Genomic DNA, 21,850 nt, shown 5'->3' with positions numbered 1-21,850 from the left:
GGCAGCTGTAAAACCTTCACTCTATCTGTAGCACATCTCTGAGTGAAAGATTTTGTCATTTTTCACATTTCCCCAACATTTGGTATGCATTCAGTGTCTTGCTGTTCTTGCTTCATAAAAAAGGTGATTTTTCAAGCTTAGGCAAATGTTGCAGAGCTCTGGATCTGCCCAGCTCTCATTTTTTCTCATAATGTCACTTGTTTCAACTGAATCCATAAAATGATATTACATTTTCCTTTTACATATCTGTTTAGCTGGGCTGGTTTTTCCCATTTCCTTCACTAGGGACACACTCAAATAACCAGCAGCATTACTGATGATTGCATTGTAATAAATCTCTGCAAGTCCCAAATAAGTCCCTCACCCGTCAAACTTCAAGCACTCCCAAACTTCCAGTGCCAGGTGATAAAGGTAACACCCTTGGTCAACCTGATGCTCTAACATGGGCACTGAGACCCGGCCTAGCAAGGATTTTGGTTTATTCCTCTATACCATCTATGTTTTATTACAAGAAACCAAGACAATACCCACACCTGTGACTTCTGGGCAAGAAATGTACTTGGGAAAACTTTGAGTTTTGAAGTTGCTAAAGACCTGTGTTCAAGACCATCTGTCTATGAAGGGATGTAATTTGATCAAAAAATATTAAAATATTAATTGCCACATTGTAAAATGACTCATCTCTGTGAGTTAACATTTTCCATCTTTCATTACTACAACTCTCAAAGCCTCTCCCACCTTTTCTTTGGATTCAAATTCATTAAGTGACATTCTTGGCCCAACCAATTTTAACCAGATGAAAATATTCTGCTAGGATATGTCAACACCTCAGTTTTTAGCATAGCACATTCTTCAAAGTACAATTAGAAGTTGAAGAAGTTGTGTGATCCATTTCTATTAATAAAAACACAATGAAAACCCACGGCTGTGCTGTCCCTGCAGATCCAGCAGTCCAAGGGAGCTGTGTTCTCCACTGCTAACCTGTGGGACTGACTCTGCCTTTACAGGCATTGCACTCTATTCATTCTATTCACAGCCCCAAATTCTCCTCTGGGCCGCACTTTTGCAGCCCCATCAATTTTCAGAGGTAAACTTGAGAGCCTCAGAGTAAGTGTGTCTCCCTTATTCCAAGGCAAACACCTGACCTCCAGCACACGCGGGTGACTGAGGGAGATTTGGTGCTGGTGGTTTAAGGAACAAACCTGAACCCAGTTTGGGTCAGATAAGTACAAAGTTCTCCAAACGTGTGCTGTCACAGTGTCCAAGTTCTACAGCCATTCCAGAACTTCACCAAATGGGGAGAAGGGGAGAGAGAAGCAAGGACACAGAAACTGAACCATTACCCAAAACGGGATTCTTCTGTTGGGAAATTGTTAGAAAATGACATTAAAGGATGACTATTCCCATATTGGATTGGCAAAGCACAACACACATTAGACTCACCAAAAAACAGATGCTGTGCAATACAAAGGCAAGCAACTCATAAAACTTAAATGAAAAAAGAATTTTGATTAATCAATCATTTATCAAGACAGACACGAGCACAGGCAGAGAGCCTGCTAGCCCAGAGCTGAGCTCAGTCCTACCTGGTCTGTGCAGGTGATGCTGCTGGAAAGTGTGATGGAGGGACCCCTGACAGAGCAGCATTGCACAGGCACTTATCCACAAATACAGGACCCAGGACATTGCAGAGACCACTGCCATTCTCTAAACAAAATATTAGACAGACATTATTATCCAATGTCTTACAGCACACAGAACAGTCAGCTTCCATTACAACAGTATTTTTAATATTTTTCTTTTTCACTCCTTTTGCTAAAGGTCTTTTGATTATTATTTGTCCCTGCAGGATACAATTGTTGTACAACAAAGGTCATGCCCAAAAAGGACAGCTGAGGTAAAGAGACATCAACATGGGAGCCTGGATAACTTTAATAATTCAGTGGTAAAAATCAAACTGCAATAATCTGAGGACTAAAAAAACCACAATATAAATAGAAGCTGGAAAATTTTCTCATACTGATCCATAGCTGAATCTACAGGGGAGTTAAAAATATAAATTAAATTTAAAGAAAAATCACAGCACCAGCTGAAAAAAACTAACATGATGTCCAGGCACTATCAGAGCTGCTTTAAACACAATGCAGAAAGGCACAAAACATCCTCAGATATCCAAGACACATTGCCAAAATACTTCATCCCCAAAACTAAAAAGGCTATTACTGACCCAGAGGGTAACAGTACATTGTTTGGTTTCTTGCTTTTGCAAGCATTAATTATTAATCATGCTTCTGTCTACCAAAGTAATTGTTTCTCAGAATTATGTTCTAATCCCTAGATGAAATCAGCTTCCTTTTGTTCGACCTGTGCATGTACAAGGACTGGAGTATGGCCAGACTGAATTTCAGATGTGTTCTGTAGAAGATCTGATGTTTTTACAAAGCAGATTGTGTCAAAATTTAAAAATAATATTCCCTTTGCAAAGGGAAAAAACTATTTCTTTGTCTGCTGGTGCACTTGGCCATCCAGTGTAGACAACTGTGTTTTTTCATACTTGTGTTCATGGCTGTACTAACTGGCTAAATTTCCCTCTGACTTGTTAACTTCAGCAGCTCTTTCTCAGTGCCTGCAAGGATCAGGAGTTTTGCAAGGCTCAGCTACGCTACACATCGTCCAGTTCCCTTAACAGCACCTTCTGCTGCATTTCAGATGGCCAAATTAATCAAACTTTCAGGCACTCTCCTCACTCAGCCAATGATGGGATGCTGCTCGCTATCTAATAATCCAATCAGCTGAACATCATTTTCACAGAGCAAGAAAGACTTTGAAAGATTAAATCTCTCACATGGAAAAAATCACGTCCTTACAAAAAAAATAAAAAAGTCTGTATGTGATACCAGGGGATTTCTACAGTAGGAAGATGAACAATATTAAAATAGTGGAATGCAATGCTAATAAAATATATGCATATAAACCTATTTTTCCCCTGATTTTAAAGCAGCACAGTCTTTGGGAAGCTTTTTAAGTCTAATTAGTTGAAATGAACCACATAAACTTACAAGTATAATTAATAGAGAATACCAAAACATTATTTTGATCAGCATGAGGCTCTTCCTTTCTCTGTACTGAGTTCTTAATGCACTGCGTGGTGTATAATTAATTTCATTTCCAACTGTTTGCTTTGCAGTATACAATGCACTTTTTCTCCTCTCTTTTTAGACCCATTTATCTCTTGCAAAAGAGATTCAAACCCCTCAGATCAGGGAGCTCCCAGGAGGCTTCCTGTGTCTTCAGGAATTAACACCTTCTTGTCATAATTGGCGCTCCCGTGCTTTTTATACCACAAGGCAAAGGGAAAGGTGAGCCTCACGTAGGGGAATTTCAGCTACTCAGGTTATTTAAACTGAACTTGAAAAAACCCAGTCAAAGAGCGAAGCAAAGCCAAACTTCCACAACCTGCTAAATGCTCCTGGGTCTTTCCTCCGGCATCATGTTCTCAGCACATGGACAGCAGACTTACTTTATGCCCTCAGCCTTTATTATTAGTTTTTGGGCTTCTTTTAAATATAAAATCCTCTCTCAAACTGCACTATTTCAAACTACCTTTGCTCAAACCCAGCATTTCTAACAAACATTTCTTCATGCACTTGCTTGTCAGCAAACTGTCACATACACAGTTTTACCCAGAGATCATCTTAGCATTAGTATAGAAACACAGCAGTGAATATTTTCCACTTATTGTCTGAGTTCCAGATCTGCTCTCTGAATCTTAAATCCTGAGGAAGCTCCTTACCTGAGTAATCCAACCAAGAGCAGAGCACTCTAGTAGTGTTCATCGGAAAGATCTAATACTTTTTTAAATCCATCTGTATCACAATAAGGGATTTCTTTTATAGCTTCCCAATAATCTTCTTTATCAGGATTAGAAGTAGGAAAAAAAAAATTTTTTTTTCGTTACAAATCCTGTTTCCAGAGTAAAGAAGACATCTGAGCTCTCAGACTGCCGTCAGAAAAGTGGCCAAGGTTTGAGGGGTGGAAACCTTCTCATTTTCACCTTTAAATCATTTCCGAGTATCCCCTTCTGCTTGACGAGCCCTTTGAAGCGATCTTGAGATGATGCGCGGCTTCCAGGCCACTTCAGGGCGAGGAGCAGCTCGCGTGTGCGGGCAGCGCAGCCCCGGCTCCGCACGGGCGGCGAGGGAGGCGGCGGTTCGAGCGCTGCTCTCGGATGCTGGAGGTGCCGGAGCCTATTTCAACACATCCCTGCTCGGGAGAGTATCACATGTGCCTTAAAGCGACACAGCCCTCGCTCACCAGCCCCAGCCCGGCGCTCGCCAGCGACTGGAGCTGCATTTAAATAGCGGCAGCAGAGCCTGCACCGCGCAGGGGAGCGGCCGCTCCGGCTGCGAGAGGCAGGTAGGGATGGGCAGGAGGGGAGCAGCGCCGGGGGAGGCGAGGGGCTGGGCAGCCAAGGAGAGATCTGGGGACTCGCTAGTTCTGCCAGCAGAGCCTTTATTCCCCAGCGTTGTTCTGGCACTTATTCACGAGAGGAAAGCGAGACTTAAGGGAGTCTCTTCCCTTGTACAGAGAGCATCACATGCCTGTGAACAGGGAAGAGTGGTGCAGGGAAAGTGTAACAAGACACACGGGAGAGCAGGAGACTCCTACACGCTCCCAGGGGCTTTCCAACACCTTGCCACAACTCTGAGTGGAATCTTTCCTTCCAACTCCATTTCTAAGGCATCTCGGCGAACAATGGGGAAAGAGCTCTGATTTACTCCCAAATGCTGAAGCTCAGCTATGCCAGATTATTTATTACAGTTATTTATTCTCCATGTTTTAAGTAGCCATTTACAGGAATGGAGTGGTTTCCTCTCCCTCTTGTACCACATGTAATTATTTTTTTTAAAGAGCCATTGTATGGACTTAGTACATACCATTCATTTGGTATTACAGCTCTTATGTCTGCCTACAAAAGAAAAAGGGCTTGGAGACAAAACAGAAACTTCCATTTTAAGAGCTCAGGATGTGTGCTATAACACAATGTGGGATTATTTTTTTTTCCCCTGGATAAACTGTGGTAGAAGAGTGTGCCACCTTCACTGCTCACCAGCATGAGACACCAAACTATCATAAATAATAACAGCACTAAGTAACCTTACACTCAAGTACCTCCATCTCAGCACCTGAGGACATCTACCTCAGTAGAGACTCTCACCAAGAGGTGCAATGAGTTTACTTGACAGATCACAGGGTCCTTTGGAGCTGCTGTGTTTTATTGGGCAATACATACCAAGAACTTCACCCTGCAGACCAACAGGAATGTTATACTGGTCTCTGCCACAACACTCAGAGCAGGTCTTTACTGCAGCATTGAAATAGTGAAGCAATTGGTGGCAGGTGTGTGTGACATAGTGACACAGGAGAGCACTGGCACACGGACCATCCCCACAGGCCACCACATCAGGGGGCTCCCATCAGGTCCCTGAGCAGAGCTGGGGACAAGAGAGTGGCTCAGGACAAGCCTCATGGTGACCAGAAATGCTTTCAAGAGGTCAGCATTTTCTTTTCAGGTGCTTTGTTTGAAAACACATAGTACAAGTATGGTTGGGGATATCATGGTATGTTTAATGAAGATTTTCTTGTTCTCCTGAAGAATTTCCTTAGACACTGAAAGATGGGAAAGAACTGAGGTATTTATTACTTTCTGGCCTCAGAAGGTTCTAGAAAGCTCAAGAGAGGCAACCAAGTACCATGAAGTACTGCTGAAAAAGAGAGACACCCTGTAGCTACCAGGGATCAGGCACAGCCCAGAGCTGGGGTCAGCAAGCGGAGGCTGCTGGGGTTTGCTGCCAGAGCCACAGGGAGGCTCAAGACCTTCCCTCTTTCCATAGGAATACAAGGAGATTTCTGCAGCGCCTGTGAGGGGCAGATGATGGGAATTTGTTATAAAATAAACACCTGTTTAAGATACATCCCTTCTAGGGCTTTGTGGGAAAGATACAAGTGAAAGGGTATGGAGTGGGGAGGTGTGAAGCAAGATGAAGGAGAAGGGTCTCAAGAAGCAAATATAACGTTCTAAGAAACTCAGAGGTCTTGTGGACAGCAGGAAGAATCAGGCAAATTGTGACCACACACCTTGGCAGAGTGGGAAGAGATAGATTTATGCAAGATCCAGATTTATGTAAGGTACAGCAGAACTGTCACTCTGCCAAGCACTGCTAACTCCCAGCTCCATGAGGCTAATGCCACCATAACCCCTGACAGATGCTGCTATTGCTCAGGACAAGCTCTGCAGAAACAGGGGACATGTTGCTTCTGCAGGGTAGGGGGGAGATCAGAGGGACAGAGAGAGTATTAAACAGGCTGTGCTTGCAGCCTCTCCCCTGCCCTGGCTCCCAGCATCAGACAGGAACACAGGAGTCCTTGGCAAGTCTTACAGAAGCATCCTCACACCTGCTTTGATGTCTTTGCTGCCAATTTTAACTTTCAGTGGACTAACAAGACAAACATTTTCCTCTTGCCCTCTTTGCTAAGCACAGTGCCATATTCACCTGATGCTTTAGGGCTTCACTTCAGCCTCCTCACTTGGCTCGGACAGGGAGGGGATGATGCTATACAAGCACCCCTGGGCCCATACTGAATGCGGGGCTACTGACACTGACACACTGGAAAGAGAAAATAGGGAGGAAAAAAAGACACAAGTGAGCAGTCTGCACATTTCAAAATGCTTTCTTGTGAAAATGGAAGGCTGAAAACAATTTGTCTCTAGACAGAAGGGAGATGGGACTAAAGGTTGTGTCCTGTGGAACAGCAACTCCTGGCAGCACTGGGGCAGGATGTATCCAAGCCCTGCAGAGGGCAGAACACCCCTCGGGTTATGTGGTCTGCATCTGACTGCTGGGAGGTGAAGTGTCAGGAGAAGGTCCTTCCACCTCCACTCTGACACCTGATGGGACACAGAGGAGAGAACAGAGACCAGCACCTGAGCTATCCCAGTCAGAGAGCATGGAAACTGCCTATCCACAGCTCTGACTGGAAGATTCCATGGGGTTGCTGGCACAGCTGCCAAGAGCAGACCATTACACTGGGTGATATTTCCACGGTGAAGGCAGGTTGCAAGGGGTCAGCAGGAATGCGACTTTGAGAGTCTGCCCCACACCCAGGGCTGCATGCACAAGGAGAACAGCCTTTCCCTTCTGCTTCCACCATTCATCTAGAGATGCCAAGTGAATGACAAAAATAGGCAAATAAAAATAAATGCTCTTCCCTGCCTGAACCTCTATTTATCACAATTTTCTGGGCACACAGAAAAGGACAGCATATGCAACTCAGGCAGGCTCACGCAGACGGCAGATTGGTGCTTGCACCCAAATAGGGGCCTCTGGCCTCTGCTTTCTGCATTCTGCCTCCTCTGCCTCTCTCTCCTCCTCCCCCACACTTGCCTTTTCCCCATGCAGAGATTTAACACGACACATCCCAGGCGCGTATTTCACAGGGTCTGGAGAAGGCTCACCACCTTGGAAATGCAAAGCTCCTCAGTTCTAGTGTTCCTGGGACAATGAAGCTTTGCTTTTCACAGATTGTGTTCTCCACCCCTCCCAGCTGCTTCCACCCACCCTACAAAGCTCCTTCCCATATCCCAGGCTCCACCTTGGCTGCTGCCTGGGCAACAAGCACTGCACACTGCAGCTCCTCCCTACCTAAGTGTTCCTGCCCAGGTGAGCCAAGTGTAGTCTTACAGCAAGTTTTACCTCAATTCCACCAAGAGCCAGATTTCTGACACTCATCCTAGGTTCACAACATTTGTGGAAGCTTTTTTAAAAAAGCTGTCAGAGCAGATTGGCCCCCTCACCTCCCCACAGAGCTTTTTCTCCATTGGGAACCATCCCACATGGAAAACCAGCAGCTGAGCATGTAAAGATTGAGCTGCCTACGTGTGATTGCCTGAACAGCAATGCCATGAGGCCCAGGGTAAAACCAGCCAAGAAATCCTCCTCCAAGGCCCTGAGCCTCCCTGTGTTTCTTGCTCTTGCTTGTTTTCCTTTTCCCTAGGGGAACTGGAAGCACAAGGAATAAAGCACAATTCCTTTGGTACAGGGAGAGCACAAGTTTTATGGGCTCCCTGGACACCAGCTGTGGACACAGCTTGGCCCAGACAAACACAAACTACATTCAATGCAAGAGTGCAGCAGTGTTGGATACTCGGCATGCACATCCCCTTGCTCAGCCAGGTACTCCATTTCCCATTTAGAAATTTTGATATACTCCCAGGAAAACCTCCCTTTCCCTGAAACTTCTCTTTCTCAGTCCTCAGCACTTTTCTCCCTCTCTTGCAGGATATCTGATCCAGCCTCAATGACCAAACTGAACCTATTTCCTTTCTTGTCCTTCCTATGTCTTCTATGACAGCATTAAATCCTCCTGTCTACTGTCAGGGTTTCTTCTCCTATAGCTTGTTCCAGTGACAAGAGAAGATGCAGTGTTTTTTCCTAAGGCAAACAAGAACAGCTTAGCTAGAAAGATACTACATTTTTCATGAAGGAAAAAGCCACCAAGGATATATTTGGTGATTTGTCTGGCTGTGACCACAGCCTCCACTGACCAACACAAAGACCACAGACACCATGAAAGAGCAGAGCTGAACAACACGTTCAGGGAAGCCACATCCCATGGGATCCCAGGAGCTGGTTCAGACAGTTATTGTCCCACTTCAAGAACAGGATGTTGGGAAATTTGCTCTGTTTCCAGCACAGGTGCAGGCATATGGATATGGAGGATCAGCCAAGGCAGCAGCACAACACACTCAGAGGAGATGCTCCACCTGCTGCACTTGGCACCCAGAGCTGGTGGCTCCTTTCCACCCTCTTATCTCATGGCACATCACTGCACTGCCTCTCTCCCTCTGCTGCCTCAGCCACACCAAAACTTGCTTGGCAGCAGCAGCAGTTTTGTCAACCATCCCCAAGTATCCAGGGAAGATTCAATCAGGAAGATGGCATAACCATAGGGAAAAATAAACCAACCAAAGAACCCCCAACCAAACAAAAAACCACAATAACACAATAAGTAGCTTGTACTAAAAAGAAGAATTTAGCTTGTACTAAAAGAATTAAATAAAAAGTCTAAATATTGACAAAAAGCAGGGAGAAGTGAGAACAGATCATAAAAGGAAGGATTTTCACAATTACTCTTACCAGCCTACCTTAAACATGTGGCTACTCCTTGTTAGAGGGACGTCTGGTCTTCACAATTACTGTGTTTGGGAGGCAATGATTCTGCTTTTTACAGTTTTCCAATGCCTAAGAGGGGAGAGAAAGAAAAAAGAACACATCTATATTTGTCAGGGAAGTTTATATCACAAAAGTTTGTGTCCCAGTTATTTTTAAAGTATATAGGACAACGCACACAAAAAGTCTCAACCCTTATCTAGAACTTGCCATTAGCTGACAAGATCAGCACTTGCTAAGGATTAACAAGACGAATTATCCATGCAGTACATTATCATCATGCAAAAAAGGATTTCAATAGCACTCAATATATTTAAAATATAACCAGCAAATAATGATTGTGCTCAGGATGTCATGGCAGGTAAACATAACTGTCATAAAATGGTGTGAGTTGCCCATTTAGTTTCAGTTCAGAGATACCAAAAAGCAAAGAAATCTAAGTTAAAACAGTCTATGAACTGATAGCAGTTCATGGCTTCTTGTGATGCTATTATCCTTTATCTGTACATTAGCTGGAGAGATCATCCTGATCTGAAAATCCAGAATCTTCTCATGGATTCCCAACTTCTTCCCAGCACAAACTCAGAGCCTCCAGCTGATTCTTAAAAGAGCTGGGTTGAACCCATTACATAAAATGGTACTGAAATATTCCCAGTTTAAAAAAAACCTATTACTTTTGTCAGGCTGCAGCTGCTTTTCCAGATCAGCTAAAGCCACATTACATGCAAGATCCACCTACTGTGGACAAATCATGGGTCAGAGGCTGCATGAACTCAAAATTAGTGTACCTATAGCCAGAGGGGACATTTGGCATTTGATGTATCATTTTCATTATGTTAAATATCAGTCCTCAAGCACAGGTTTAGCATCTACTTTTGCTGCTGAAAAGCCAACTTTTACATGAAGGTGCAGGTATTTTTAATATTAACAACATAAATAAAATAAAACCAAGAGAAGCAAAGGCATTCAGAAACTTTGGGAAGCAAATTCCCTATGGTGAGCTCAGATATGGTCACTGGTTTAAATTCACTCCCTCTACATTTGCTATCTTCCCAAATTTCAGTTAAACTTAATAAAAAACTTAGGTCTCCATTGTTATTTCAACAGCTGGAGCAGCAGGGTTGAACTAGATAGTCTTCAGAGACCCCTTCCAACCCCAGCCATTCTGTGATTCTGTCATTATCCTGAAGCAATAAAAAAAGGAGGCTTCAACAGCAGTTAAAATAAGCCTCCTCTATCAAATTTCACATACTTCAGACATCAGCATAGAAACAGGAATGTCTAGGAAACAAATTTCCCCCTAAAACACTGCAGCAAGTCAGTGCCAGCTTGATACCCCCTCTCCTCTGTGTCAGACTTCCCCAGCCCAGCCAACCTTCCACCTTCTCCCAGCATAGGGACAATTATAGGAAAAATAGCCAAAAGCCATACAAAAAGTTGTTACACAGACCAAAGCTCAAAACCACATCAACCATTTTCCAGTTATCCCATCACTGTGAGAAGCAAAAATCCCCCCAACACACCATGAACACTCAAAGCCCAAACCATGAACACAACCAGGAAACCACTCCACAAACTCCAAGACCCTATTTCCCAAACACCATCTTAAAACAAACAAAAAAATAAGCCTGAAGTCAGAGGCAGGTTTAGTTCTTGTCTCTGTTCTCCTCTAGTTTAGACTGCCTTTTTTTTTTTTTTTAATTTTTTTTTCCCCTCTCAGACTTTTCAGCTGCATCCCCAACTACAAATGCAACAAACCCCAACACCACCACCCCTCTTCCTCTGGCGGGAGCTCAGGACCTCTCCTGGCTGTGAAATGTTTCCAGACACACAGGTCTGCCTGGGTGCTCCAGTGCACATCAAATACACATCCTGGCACAGCCCAGCACCTCTTTTGGAAAGGAAGCTTTGGCTGGTGCCTCTGCCAAAGGAAAATGCAAGCAGCCAGATCAGCTCTGCAGTGTTGCACTTCTGGTCTTTGTAAGCCCAGGTGCTACCCTGAAAATAGCACTTTAAAGTCCTCTAACTCTGCCTTGGCCTCAGCTCCATAGCAAATCTCAGCTCTTACATTACACCAGGGGACTGACCAAACAGCTGATTTGCAAACCCATGTATTTGCTTCCACTTTATCATAAATACAGACAGTGGTGGGGAAAAAGAAACATTAACAAATTGAGAGGTTTCTGTGCTACTTGTCCCCTGCAGTGTGGACTCTTATAATGGAATCACTCTGTGATATTAAATTATACTTCAGTTTATTACTTCTGGATTGTGCAGGGGCACAGTGTGGCTTCCACACACCTATTTTAGCATGCTTGGACATCCTCAGATTAGAGGTGCTACATAAGGAAATGTAGTTATGGATGAAATACACTGCTGTGCAGTCCTATAGCCCAGGGTTCGTAGGAAAATCCTTGAAAAGATAAAGCAGGAAAACAGCAACAATTTTTGCCTTCAGTTATGTTCATGGAAAAACCCACCCCCAGCCAACCAAAAAAAATATCATAAAGCAACACAAAAGACACAATTAAAGAGGGTGGAAATGAGAGTTTGAGGGAAAGCTCTCCTATTGGAACAAAAAAAAGTGAGAATTATCATTAATATGTGGCATACAGTAGACAATACTCCCTGATGCCATTGCTTGAACAATTAAGATTGAATTCTTTGTCACAGCTATGGGTTTGTCATTATTTAAGAAAAACACTCTGAGCACTCTCTTCCACACCTCATCTCCCTGCTTGCAGGACCAGGCAGGGAGCTGCAGCCAGGGCCCAGAGTGCTGGGCTGGTGCTGGAAATGGCAAGTTTCTGAGTAGGGAATTAGTGCATGAAATGAGCAGGATAAAAAAATCATATACTGTTCTGCCTTTGCTCCAAAACAGGTTGGTTGATTGACAGCAAACCCTATATAATAGTTCCTTCCAGGCAGATGGCAAGATCATAATTTGCTCCTCAGTCACAATTTCCTAATGCCTCTCACAACCCAACCCATCTCCACAATCTACCAATAAAGAGGGGCCTGGGCTGCTTTATATGTGTTTTACAAGGCTCACATCAAAGCTCAGGGATTAATATTGTGACTAGTTATCATATTCCATTTTGTAAAAATTTGCCTTGAATTTGCCTCCAACATCTCCTGGCTGATCGTGGGCAGATAATAGCTGCAGAAATCCACACAAAAGCAGCTCGTGAATGCCTGAGCCACCCCTGACAGACAATACTCTTCAGAACACTTGCGTAGGTGTTGAAAATCTTGCCATACATCTCGAGCTCTCTCAGCACATATTGTTTTTAGGCTGCCATCTGCTAATGCACAGTCCCACCCTAAGAGAGATGCAGGAATGAATGCTCCAGTCTCCAGGCTGTTCTGCTTTCAGATTTTTATTTCTCCCAATTCCCAAAACTCAGACACTGTCTTTCTTAACCCTGAGTGTAGCTTCACAGACCTGCTCACACCACTGCTAATTTTCAGTGATAAAGAGCATTTATTGAGCACTGCTCAGGCACTGCTTTAATGAACCAAAGCAATGCTTCAGACAATGTGTCCCTGGAAGCAGATTCATTTGTCTCCATATCAGCTCCACATAGGTGCTGGAACAATCAGGAACCCTGGAAGCACTCGCTTCCCATGCATGTGTGTTAAATGGTTGTTATTAAGTTGGTGGCAAAGGAAGAAGACATAATATAGGTAACATCTTGAACAAAGCAAACCGTGCCCATCACGGTGCAGAATGTCAGGATCAAATTATCCCAGTAAATAAGGAATGATAACATTACACTTGATCGATTTTCTTCTTCACTAAAATTGTCAGCAGTATTCTGTTTCTTACTGCTGATTCTGCTTCACTACCAAACACATTAGCAAAATTTATAAGATGATATTTAATTTTTTTTTCTTGTTAGAAAACAAATTTATAATAGCTAATTTACATTAAGTTTCCTATGCAGAATCCATCACTAAACTACATTGGAAGCTACAAATTTAATGCTAGGAAACTGAAGAGTATATTATCACTTGCCAACTGAAATTTATCTGGTTTAATTCTTTTTTTATATTCCTCTTCTCCCACACATCCCTTTTACTACCCCCACCTTCTTCTCAGGTTTTCAAAGATTTTGTTGTCATTTAGTCCTGAATAAAATCCAAGAATCCACTGCAGGCTCTGTACATCAAATTGTTGTTCATGTCACACCCTGACTTCTGTGCACCAAGCAGGGAAGTCAGAATAAAGGATCATACACAATACATTAGAATTCTTCCTTGTATTTCTTGCAAAAAAAAAAGGTGAATAAAAGAGGACCAAGAAAACAAAATAGGGATGGGAAATTGAAAATGTGAAGGGCTGTATGTGTAAGGAGATACAACTGGTAGTTTTGCTTTCTTTCCCAGTTTGTATAGGAATCCTCTCTCTCATTCCCTAAACTGTACAAAAATGGTTTGATAGACTGAAGTTATGTTTTCCTTGATTTCAGTAATCAAGGTAAGTCAGAACAATCTTTTCCACTGAAAACAGAATTTTTACATCTAAGCAACAGTAGTAGTTTTTGTTTCATCTACCTCTGCTCCAGCAGAAGATTGCAACTGCCTTTTTGCAAGCTTTTAGTTGCTAGAGATACAAACACTCTCTTCAGAGTATGGCAGATAAATTCTCCTGCAATGAAATAGGATACCTTTCAGAGAGCTTAAAAGCAACTAATAGATTTTCAGGAAAATGCTGAAAATTGGCTTAATGTTGCATAAATAAAGATATCTATGCAACCTGGAATGCAACTCTACCACAAGCAGAAGGCTAGGCCTTACTTATGATACCAAATCCTTCTTTTGCCAGTTTGCACAGATCTTTAATGGACATGAGGTTATTTGCTGCCCTTTTGAACCTCCCCTGATACAGTAATCATTGTTGAATTTTAAACATGAATCATTTTCCAGGCAATATCAAATTGGCTCCTCCTTCCATTTTCCCACAGGGGGCTGAAAGATGTTAAACTGTTCTCCTCACAATTAAATTCATGAAACACTTAAATTCTATGGCAGTCAGACACCAAGGAACAGGAAAATCGTTTCATCTCATAATGTTTTAGAGCCCCTAGGCAAATGTAAACACTGTATGTGATAGAGGAAGGATTTATTGCTTCTGCTGAACAGAGAATCTGCAGATTTATTTGTATATCCAGTAGATTTTTGAGGGTAATTTATTTATTACAGAATTTTGGTAAAATGTTTATATAGGAAGTTTGAACACACCAGACTCATTTGTGTGGAGATGAATTTTAAACAAAAAGATACAGAACCAAATCAATCTGTATTGAACACTGGACTGTAACAATGAATCATTGCTGCACTCACTCCCCTGCCAGAGCATAAAAGGGTTTGAGGTCTCACATATCCCAGGTTCTGGAGGCCAAGAGACATTTGATAGGTGACCACTGCAAGTGGTGCTGGAGACACCTTAAACTTAGGCAGGGAAGTTTAAGTTGCTATTATAGTCTTGTAAATATTTTACCCAAGAGTAGTTTAATTAATTTTGCTGAGAAAGACATCAATAAACTCTGCTCCCAAATGTTGTTTTAACCATTCATTTTTATATATCTCAGAATGCCAAAGGTCACCAGTCTGAGTCAGTTAGGATATCAAATTCATAGAAACACTGGTAACAATAGGACTTTATGTCATGCCACTTATTTTTACAGTAAGCACTTGACTCTACTGGAGCCTCCTCTGCCTCAGCAGTATTAGGCAGCCTTGGGAACTGCTTGGGAAACTAAAGGAGGATAATTCCAGTTTCATGGCAGAGGTTGAGACACAAGCTTCCAACACCAGTCAGCAGCAGATTGTGCTTGTAGGAACGGCCACCCACACACTCATGTCTGTGTCTCTGTGGATATCCCAGCTCCAGCCATGGTCAGTCATCCTGACCCTGCCCAACACGCTGACTCTCACTGAAATATTGGACAGCTCCACCCATGAGATCCAGCAGAGCTGTCTGAGCTCTGACTACAGCCTGTGGCCATGCCCCAGCACAGTTGAAGAAGATCACAGAGAGCCTGAACCTGATCGTCACCTTCTCTGACAGCTCATCACACGTCTCTGCTGAAAGGTGCCTGCGTAGTATCAAGGAATTAAAAATCCTTTTTGTTCTCTTCTTACTCTCCGTGCTTATTTAGTAGAACCAAGAGGAGACACGAGACTTCTTTAAACAAAAGCATAATTTCTGAATTCGTCTTCAAAGATGCCACAGAAATCACTCTGGAATACCTGTCAAGCTGGCATTCCCCACAGAGTGCTTTAGCTCTTTGCTCTGGCTAACTTGAAGCGAGAACTTGAACCATATCTCAGATAACTGCTGTAGAGAATCAATTTTCAATTTCCTGCTGAGCTTCAGATATATATTTAAATACTCAGTACTTCTGGCATCTGGAAAGAAACCAACAATAAAATCAAATGGTCAAGCTACTCATCCGATAAGGGAAAAATCTGCAATGAATCAAACCAACAGGAGACTCAGACAGGGGCCTGAAGGGGAAATTTTCTCAGGATCAGTGTAAAATCAGTACCATGATCTTAAAGACTTTTTGATGAAAAATACCCAGTTACTCAATGGCAAATTTGTCTAAACCAGAGTATTTCTGTAGAATTCACAGTTCATTTTAAAGCAGTTTAATTTTTAGTGGAAGGGAAAAAATAGATGAAGTTCATTGTGAGGTTGAAATCAGTAACTAAATCAGAAACAAGCTTTAGCCAAAGAAGGAGAACCTCTGTTCTCAACAGAGAGACACCAGAGGAATGCTGATCTTCCTGAAGGCAATGAGTGTTTTGTCACTTTTCATAACCAGACTTTTATCCTAATCACAGACTCTCCACATCACTGTATGCTGTGATTAGGATATGGGTCTCTCAGCTCAGCAGTCTGCAGGTTTGCCTTAGTTTTTCTCAATCTTCAGTGTCCTTAATAGTAAGTAAATAAGTTAATACAACAGCCCCTGAAGAAAATTCATGCTTTAAACAAGGCCATTGGAAAGATTAATGAAAAAAGCCCTACAGCACTTTTGGCTGAGGTTTTATTTGAACAGAATTTTAACAAATAGACCAATGTTCCCCAAGAACATTAAAATGTTATCAAGTGGGAAACAATGTTCCCTGGCTCAGCCCCCAGACAGACCAGCAAATGCATCTTTTTGCATTCAGAAGGCAAAATGTTAACTATGATCATGGAAAATCACAATTGTGAGGATGTATTAAACTGGAATACACAAGCTAAGAAGGGAGATAGCAAAAAAATATCACAGCACCTATAACTGTCCTACAGTTTTGCACAGTGTTGCTGCTTTAAGGGAATCAGAACAATAAAATGCCTCCCCTCCCCTTTACCAGTTGTCATAAGGCTATTTCTGAGAGTACCTGACGGGAACATGGAACAAATATGCTTCTCTACAAAGCTGTGAAGCTAGGAACTTGTAAAACACTTCTTTGAAGTCAGAGTGATTGCAAACTGAAGAGGGAAAGCCATGCAAACAGCATTAAACCACCGTCTCTGGGAGGTTTTATTCCCAGCAATGCTGCTCCCTCAGTTTGTCCAGAGAGCTGATGTGCTGGGAGCTTTCTCCAATCTGCAACCAACCATCAGCACCTTGCAAACAGAAAACAAAGGGGAATGACAGCAAGGTATGAAGAATAAGGTCGTCTTGATGCCACTCTTCGGGAAGGAACCAGGAAACAAAATAATAGGCATAATAGGCAGGCTGGTGACAACTGCAGAATTTCTTGGGTTTCAGAGGTGTGAGAGTAGAATTGGAAAAATTAATTGGGTTCCAATTCTATCCTCACTCTGTGAAAATGCATGAGCAACTATGGGCAAAAATGCCAATAGTAGTAACAGTAATTGTAATAATAAATATGACAGGAATTGCCTGAAAAGTATTAATTTGCAAGTTAGGGCTTTTCAAAACTCTTAGAGACCTTTGGAGGCTGTTTCTTGCAGAATGACAAAACATCCATTTTAGAAGGATTTAGATGCACCCTCCTGTGTGGTACCCCTGCATGGCAGCATAGCAAGGCTCCATCCTGCTGTGGATCTGAGGGAAACATGAGCTGTGTCCAAGCAAAAGCACTGTCTCTGCTGTAGTTCCTTCCCTCCAGCTCTGTGCACCTGCCCATCACCTCCCCCGACACTCCAGATGGTGTCAGTGTAAATAAAGGAGTGGTTCTCCATGGCCAGGAATGAGATAAAAAGGAGGATGCCCACCAGTGCTACAGCTCAGCTCAGCTTAACCCTCATGGCATCATGGCCAAGCTGAACTGAGCTTTGAGCAACCTTGTTCAGTGGAAGCTGTCCTTGTCCATGGCAGGAGGGTTGGAAGAAGATGATCTTTAAGGTTTCTTCCTATCCAAGCTGTTCTATGATTCAACGATCTCTAAATCTTAAAATACAGTCTGCATGTTTTGCACATAAGGGGCTTAGAAAGCTGTACCCTAAATCTACTCTCATGGAATTCAATAGTAAATTTCCTATTGTTTCAAAGAGCTGGATCTATAGCAGTGGTTTTCAAAATCCCACCCTGCTGTCGCAGTGCCCTCACCTGCCTGGAAAAGTGTACATCATACACCTAAGTGAAAAATGTCCTTGTTCAGTCAGGAGTGACAGCATTGACACAGGAGAAAACTCTTTGATGGGTTGAACATGGGTGTGAGCGGACTCAGCTGCCTCTTCCTTTGGAGAAATGCATAGTCTGTGTATCATAGCATGAACTACTGAGGGGGGTTATGCATTCCATCCACCTTGGGCTGTAAGTGGGTGGCAAAATATCTGCCCAGCAAAGATCTTTCTTCTGGTGCATTAGCTCCACAGGTACCAGTGACGCATCAGGATTTGATGTAGTTAAGAGAAGAAATCTAATTCAAAGTCATTTGGCTCTAAGGGCAATTCAACCATCCTGCTATTGCTGAGTGACTATGTGTATTTGAAAGAGAGAAAAGCAAATACCCAAAGCCTTCTTGTTTACGATGTTGCAATTTCAAGCAGTGTCTCTGTGGCAGAATGGGGTGCTGATAACACAGGAGATAAGGCAGGTGACAGTGCTATCAGCACCTGAGGAGCAATAACTGATCTGCTTCACATTTACCAAACCTACCCAGCACTCGTATTGTGTTTGCCTAATGATTAAATGGAATGACTTTCTTTTAATCAGGATGTCAGCTTGAGCAGCATAATGGAATTAGTCAGGGGAGAACACAGGATTCTGAGCCAAGTGGGGCACTTCATCACAACTTGTGAAATCTGTAACTTTGATGTTTCTTTGGTGGGCCACCGTGGGATGCTGGGTTCCTTGCTCAAACACAATACATCCAAAATCAAAGCAAATGCTCTGTTCCTGTAATTTATTGTAAATACTCTCTTAGCCTGCAAGTTCACCCAAGTCTCAGCCAAGGATCTTTTTTTTCCTTAAGATACATGTATTAATAATTTGTTCATGTCACATGGACGACATCTAACAGTTTTTCCCAGTTATCATTAATAACTATTAATGACTGCTATTACAATGAAGCTGCATCAGCTTGTAGCCTCACTTGCATTCAGCTCATTTTTCATTTAATTAAGACATTCAGAATGCTTACTCTTCAGGTAAGCTCTCTTACTTCAGAGGGCAGGGATCTATGCATTTAATTGCTTTTTGAAATGTGGTAGATGAATCTGTTTAGCTACTGTTATTGAGGTGTGGAATATATTATATGTTTCCTTAATCCTCAAATACAAGTTATTGTCACTCCCAGGGAAGCTACAACATGTGAAAGTTTTAGATGCAAACAAATCCAAATTGAATGAAGTCATGTTTTTTCAATGCTGAGAAGGTTTAACAAATTCATGTAGACACTAATGAGTATTACTGGATTTATGGAGGGTCATGGAAAATTAGACTGGCTTTTTAAGCCATTATTACAGATTTTCTCATTGTTACATGCTAAGCTCTCTACTATTAATATAGCTTACTCTTGCTTTTGGCCATTGGACAAGGTTTGAGCTTCAATGGCATGGCTAGCTCTTCATACTCTTTGTGTCTTTGGTAACCACATATTTTTCCCAACTTTAAGGATTTGGCAGGATTTAATTTCTAAGTTTAACTTACTGGCTTCTTCCAGAAATTTGCCTTGTATCTATTCTGCAAACAAAATTGTCATGCAACATAGAGCATTTATTTACCTCATTTCTCATCAGTACTTGATGAAATATTGTGTGTTGCTGCTGTAAAAACATCTGTAATGAGAAAAATATAGGTTTCTTGAAGATATAATGCAGAGTTTGGACCTGATAAAGTACCAGTGGAGTCAGCTGTTATCAGTGTAATAATCTGCAGGTAGAGTCAGCACACGTAACACGTCTTTCATTTGTCAAGGATATCATCCCGTGTTTCTGCACAGTAGAATGAAACTGCCAGTACCCACAACTTGCTCAGGGGTAAGGAGCTGAGCTGTGGAGGACACATTTCACCCACTGCAGTTTCTTGACATTAGAGGGCTCCATATTCCACAGAGTATGGCAAAAGCAAATCTCATTTTGAGGTCAATAGAGATGACATTGGAAAGAGAATTATCAGCTCCTCTTGGAGCTGTGGTTTGATGGTGATGCAAATTCAGCTTCTGAAGCTTCTTAAGTCAAAAGCACCAGCTGAAAATTTCTGGGTTATATTTTGGATGAACTGATTAACTAGAACACCTTTTCTGTCTCCTTGTGCTCCCAGCAACAAGAAAAGTGGAGCTGCCATGGCCCATGTCCAGGGCTGCACAGGTACACCTGCAAGAGTAGTTGCCACTCCCATGAAACACAGTATGGAGGGCACAACAGGCAGCAGGTCCTGCTCCTTGTCTTGCAGAAATCATCAGTTTCCTGCTCTTGTCTTGCTGAGGATGAAATTCCTGTGACCATCACAGAAGGTCCCACAGAAGAGTTTGGTGGCCCTTCAGGAAGCTGCTATCCTTGTGCAGAGCTGGGCACAGCTCTAAAGAAGCACTGGCAGAAAATCTGCATTGTGAATGTAAGAGCTCTTCCTTGACATAGATAAGGTAAAAAGGTAATCATTGTGGAACAGGAACAAATATTTGACTGCCGTTATCTCATCTTTATGGCTCAACCTATTAACAAAAAAATACTTTTAAAATATTTTTAATGGCCAGACTCCAGAAGGAGCTCTTACATTGAACGACTTAGCCCTGAGAAAGTGCAACTTGTCTTCGTTGCACTTCAAAGAGTCTAATCCTAAAGATATCTTCCTAAGGAATAAATATGCTCATGAGCTGAACTAACCCCATCCTAAGAAAGATAAAAGAGCTTTTCCAGCTAGTACAATTCCAAGCCTGCAAAAGTGAACTAGCTTTTTATTGAGGAAACCAAGTAGAGAGGGGCTTCATCCAGCCATGTGCCCATACTCACACTCTACTACACCAGCTCTGCCTCCCTGTCCACCAATACCCTGAACAAGTGGCAACTGCAGCAGCAAACAGGTTGTTTACTTCTCAAAAACTACAAAAGAAATCAAAATTTTGGAGATAATTAAAACTCCCTTTTTCCTGTGCTCATCTATAGTTTTCAACAGCTAATGACTAATATATTGGTGTAGCTTTCCCAGTAAATATTGAAAGAGAGTTGGATTATTTTGGTACCAGGGCCAGATTGTAATGTTACAAACAATTTGATTTCCTAAATCAAGCAGAGATGGCCAAAGAAATTATCATTCTGTGAATTTTTGGCATTGTCCTGACACATGGACTATGTTTTACTAAAATGCTATGAGCATAATTTGGCCACATATTTCTGAAAAATGTACAAAAAATCATTTTACTAGTCAACAACAAAGACAGTAGAGACAGGGAGAAAGTACAGTACAGTAAAGCATTGAAAATCTGAGTATCTTTTTCAAAGTTACAGAGCTGGACACTCCAACTTCAGCACTTGCAAATTGTGTGTACCCAAGATAGCAGGAAAATTCCCACTGTGAAAGGCAGCGTCTGCTTTTGAAGCAAATGTGTGAAATTTACACCAGCTGAAGATCCGGTACTCGTTGTTGAATTTATTGAGCTCCAACAAATCCCACTGTAACCAATGGGAAAAAAAGAAAGGAGTAAGAAAACGAACCCCTTCCCTTCAGCACCTCCCAAAGCAGCCTGGCTGTGTGTGGAACCCTCTGGGCCCTGTGCACGGACATTAGCAGCTCTCAAAGCATGACCAGCTGATTATACAAGGATACTGACTCATTCTTGGTTTACTGAAAAATCCCAGAAGCAATATAAGTGGCATAGATTTGGTCACAAAACTGCTGTGAGAAGCCCACAGATTTATATATCTGAAACTAAGTACCCCCTGAAAAATTTGGGGTGAGAGGGAGTAAATTGTCTCTTTCACATCTGTGTCTACAGGGTATTGAGTCTGGTACCCAAATCACAGATCAGTAATGTTCTGGCAAGACGATTCTTCATCGTGCTTCATTTTGAGATAAACTCATGTAATATGGAGAGGCAGCTGCAGGAGCAGAACAAATAAAACCTCAGTATTTCCTTATGGCTGTTGAATTTTTTTCTGAATTTCTAATTTTGTGTTTGCATTTGATGGGTCACTGATTTAAATAAATTGA

General features: G+C 42.2%; 1 protein-coding gene across 1 annotated transcript in view; it reads right to left on the bottom strand.

The window, feature by feature from the left end:
• The window catches only part of TAFA1 (TAFA chemokine like family member 1), a gene marked incomplete at its 5' end in the record, with an annotated part of 208,989 nt that extends 207,285 nt beyond the window's left edge, over positions 1 to 1,704 (bottom strand). Inside the window, one exon of the mRNA XM_082289069.1 lies at positions 1,587 to 1,704. Coding sequence (XP_082145195.1) covers positions 1,587 to 1,704 — 118 coding nt within the window. The remainder of the gene's footprint in view (positions 1 to 1,586) is intronic.
• Positions 1,705 to 21,850: the final 20,146 nt, after the last annotated feature.

This window comes from Coloeus monedula, assembly GCF_965178545.1.
Source record: "Coloeus monedula genome assembly, chromosome: 11".
Taxonomy (NCBI): Eukaryota; Metazoa; Chordata; class Aves; order Passeriformes; family Corvidae; genus Coloeus; species Coloeus monedula.
Note: the sequence above shows the minus strand (reverse complement) of the source record. Positions and strands in the feature narration are given on the sequence as shown.